The 3,616-nt window shown below is 55.6% G+C and overlaps 1 protein-coding gene across 1 annotated transcript; it reads left to right on the top strand.

The window, feature by feature from the left end:
* Positions 1-698: 698 nt before the first annotated feature.
* On the top strand, positions 699-3,103 carry LOC119345448 (cytochrome P450 89A2-like). The gene has a single exon (XM_037615519.1). The coding sequence runs from the start codon at positions 1,343-1,345 to the stop codon at positions 2,885-2,887; it is 1,545 nt and encodes a 514-aa protein (XP_037471416.1). The 5' UTR covers positions 699-1,342; the 3' UTR covers positions 2,888-3,103.
* The last annotated feature ends 513 nt before the right edge of the window (positions 3,104-3,616 follow it).

The following is a 3,616-nucleotide window of genomic DNA, read 5'->3' as shown; positions in this document are numbered from 1 at the left end:
TATGGGACAGGAGGCAGCGATGGGATTTGGTACATCACAATCTACTATTTTACTGGTAATGAGAATTTTTGTAGGTGCAATCATAGGATGTTTCGTTGTGTTTATGCTCAATGGATATTATAGAATCCAAAACACACACGCCCTGAGTTAGCTGCAGACAAGCTCACACCTAACGATGCTGGCCCAACCCAACTTCAACGTGACTTAACTGAAGTAAGTAAAAGGGTATTCTGATGCAAGGGTGATGCACAGATCAGAATGTACTTACAAGCTGTACACACTTGACAACAATCTAAGTTATATTGACTTGTTGAGAGCAATTCAAATTTATGTTACTACTCTAATCAGCACGATTACCAATAACAAAGGCACAAAAACATATCATAGACAAAGCGGACAACAGTTGAGAGAAAATTGTATGGTCAAATACCCTCTTTTCCTGCGATGGGTGCTGCCCGTTCATCTCTATACCTCAAGTTCATGAGTGCATTCCCTGGGGTTGGCTTGTCTACCCAAATTGAGAACCTCCAGATGAGGAACTCGAGGAACGCATCGAGTTCAGGCTCGTACTGAAATAAGAGTCCTGGCTGATACCAATGAAAAACATCAAGACTGAAAGCTATAAGCAGCATGCACTTATGTGCAAGCCATGAGAGGAACACCCAAATCAAGATGATTACTGGAGAAAGTACCTTCATCAAAGAGAATACTTTGACTAACTGCTCTTTCAACATGGCGGACATCTCAACATCAAGCCTCGCAGCATCAAACTGGTTGACTCTAGATATTGTAATCGGGATCATGGTCTGCATTTACACGAAGAGAAGATATTATCCTGCCCATTCTGACAAACAGATCACGAATCTGCTCCCTTGTTAGGAGAGTTATTAATTGTTTCGCTTAACTGGTTCGGAAACCAGTTGTGTGCTCGTCTTTTGAACTGGTGTGGAAAATAAAACTGTGGTTTATGTTTGCGGTGCAACAAAAGAAAGGTGGGCAAAGACCCAGATATCTTCTCTCTTTTTTGCGAGAAAAAGACTCAGATATCTAAAAGCAGGTTCAGCAATATCAGTTCCAGCCTAGCAATCTTTAACATGGTACATGAGGGTTCATATGTACTCCCAATATTCGGGAGAATAAAAGACATTCCCAAAAGGATAAGGCCAGGGACAGACCTAGCTAACGTGGGGGCATTGGGGGCATTCCCCGTGCACGCTGCGTGTCTCCGGTCCATGCCACCAACTTCCCACCGGCATTCAAACATTCCCGACCTTTTTCTTGCAGTACAAATGAAGCATCTCCACCGGAATCCTAGCGACCAGTCCGTCCCGCCGCCGCTGCCATGGAGGATTGGCTCTTCTACTCGCTAACCACCATGCTCTGCCTCCTCAGCTCGCTGCTGCTGCGGGCCCGGGCCCGCAGCCCGTCCCATTCCGCGACGCTGACGCCGCCGCTGCCTCCAGGTCCGGTGCCGCTGCCGGTTCTGGGCCCGCTGCTCCACCTGGCGCGTCGCGACTTCGACCTGGAGCCCGTGCTGCGGCGCCTCGCGCGGGCCTACGGCCCGGTCTACTCCTTCGCGCCATTGGGGCTGGCGCGGCCGATGATATTCGTCGCGGCGCGAGGCCCGGCCCACCGCGCCCTCGTCCAGCGTGGCGCCGCCTTCGCCTCCCGCCCGCGCGCCACCGCTCCCGCCGCCGCCGTGCTCACCAGCGGCGGCCGTAACGTCAGCTCCGCGCCGTATGGGCCCACCTGGCGCGTGCTCCGTCGCACCCTCGCCTCCGGCGTGCTCAACCCGGCCCGCCTCCGCGCCTTCGCCCCCGCCCGGCGCTGGGTGCTCGACGTCCTCCTCTCCCGCATCCGCTCCGGCGGCGGCGTCGTCGCCGTCATGGAGCCCTTCCAGTACGCCATGTTCTGCCTCCTGGTGTACATGTGCTTCGGCGGCGATCGCCTCGGCGATGCGCGCGTGAGGGACATCGAGGCGCTGCAGCGTGACCTCCTCGCCAACTTCCTCAGCTTCCAGGTCTTCTCCTTCCTCCCGCCGCTCACCAAGCTCGTCTTCCGCCGCCGGTGGAGCAAGCTCGTCTCGCTGCGCCGGCGGCAGGAGGAGCTCTTCGTCCCGCTCATCCGCGCCAGGAGGGAGGCCGGCGCTGGCGGCGACTGCTACGTGGATTCCCTGGTGAGGCTTGCCATCCCGGAGGATGGAGGGAGGGGGCTCACGGACGGCGAGATCGTCAGCCTCTGCTCCGAGTTCCTGAGCGCCGGGACCGACACCACTGCCACGGCGCTGCAGTGGATACTCGCGAACCTGGTCAAGAACCCGGCGATGCAGGACAGGCTAAGGGAGGAGGTCTCCACCGCCGTCGACGGCGAGCTGCGGGAGGAGGACCTGCAGGGGATGCCGTACCTCAAGGCCGTGGTGCTGGAGGGGCTGAGGCGGCACCCGCCGGGGCACTACGTGCTGCCGCACGCCGCGGCGGAGGAGACGACGCTGGACGGGTACCGCGTCCCGGCGGGCACGCCGGTAAACTTCGCGGTGGGCGACATCGGGCTGGACGAGGAGATCTGGACGGCGCCGTCGGAGTTCCGGCCGGAGCGGTTCCTGCCGGGCGGCGAGGGGGAGGACGTGGACCTCACCGGTAGCAAGGAGATCAAGATGATGCCGTTCGGCGCAGGCAGGAGGGTCTGCCCCGCCATGGCGCTGGCGCTGCTGCACCTCGAGTACTTCGTGGCCAACCTGGTGAGGGAGTTCGAGTGGCGGGAGGAGGCCGGCGAGGAGGTGGACCTCACCGAGAAGCTCGAGTTCACGGTTGTCATGAGGCGGCCGCTCAAGGCGAGGGCTGTGCCGCTGAGGCAAGGAAGGCCCATCGCTGCCACGGGCTCAGGTTGATCGACGGGGGCCAACCATCTTCTCCTTTCCCGAATGTTTAGTACAGTAGTAGTACATCGTAGCTTCTCGCTGCTCATGATCATATAAAGATGGTAATTAGGTTAAGCTTGTCTTCTTGTTTTTCTTAATTTGCTTTTGTTTGCTAATGAAATGTAATGTGTGTGGTTTTCTAATCTAAAGACAGATTAGAATGAAATCAATGAACGTACAGGAGAACTATAAACGTGTATCGTGGGAAGTAGTTTGAAGGAAGACGCCTCACAACAGGGGCGATCGGCTCATATATATATGACACGGTTACAAAGGCTTGGAAGCCAAGAAACAATCTACAGGTATCAACAAGATATGGTAGGTACATGACATTTCCATCTATACAAGATCTACATACGTTAACATCCCCCCGCAGTCAGTGCATCGGTGGAGCGAATGCAAAGACTGTACCGAAAGTCCAAGAGCAACTGAGACGGTAGACCCTTCGTCATAATATCTGCAAACTGCTGCGAGGATGGCACATGAAGAACCCGAATCTGGCCGAGTGACACCTTTTCCCGAACAAAATGAATATCAATCTCGATATGCTTTGTACGACGATGCTGGACCGGGTTACAAGCCATGTAGACAGCGCTGGCATTATCACAAAAAACAACTGTCGCGGTATGGACCGGACGGTGAAGCTCATGAAGAAGCTGACGGAGCCAACAGCATTCCGCCACAACGTGAGCTACAGCA

This window comes from Triticum dicoccoides, unplaced genomic scaffold, assembly GCF_002162155.2.
Source record: "Triticum dicoccoides isolate Atlit2015 ecotype Zavitan unplaced genomic scaffold, WEW_v2.0 scaffold238516, whole genome shotgun sequence".
In the NCBI taxonomy this organism is placed as follows: domain Eukaryota; kingdom Viridiplantae; phylum Streptophyta; class Magnoliopsida; order Poales; family Poaceae; genus Triticum; species Triticum dicoccoides.
The sequence above is the reverse complement of the archived record's forward strand: the minus strand, read 5'-3'. Positions and strand labels throughout refer to the sequence as shown.

Bases quoted from the DNA above. Each gene is read 5' to 3' on its own strand.
- LOC119345448 (XM_037615519.1), top strand. From the start codon at position 1,343: ATGGAGGATTGGCTCTTCTACTCGCTAACCACCATGCTCTGCCTCCTC.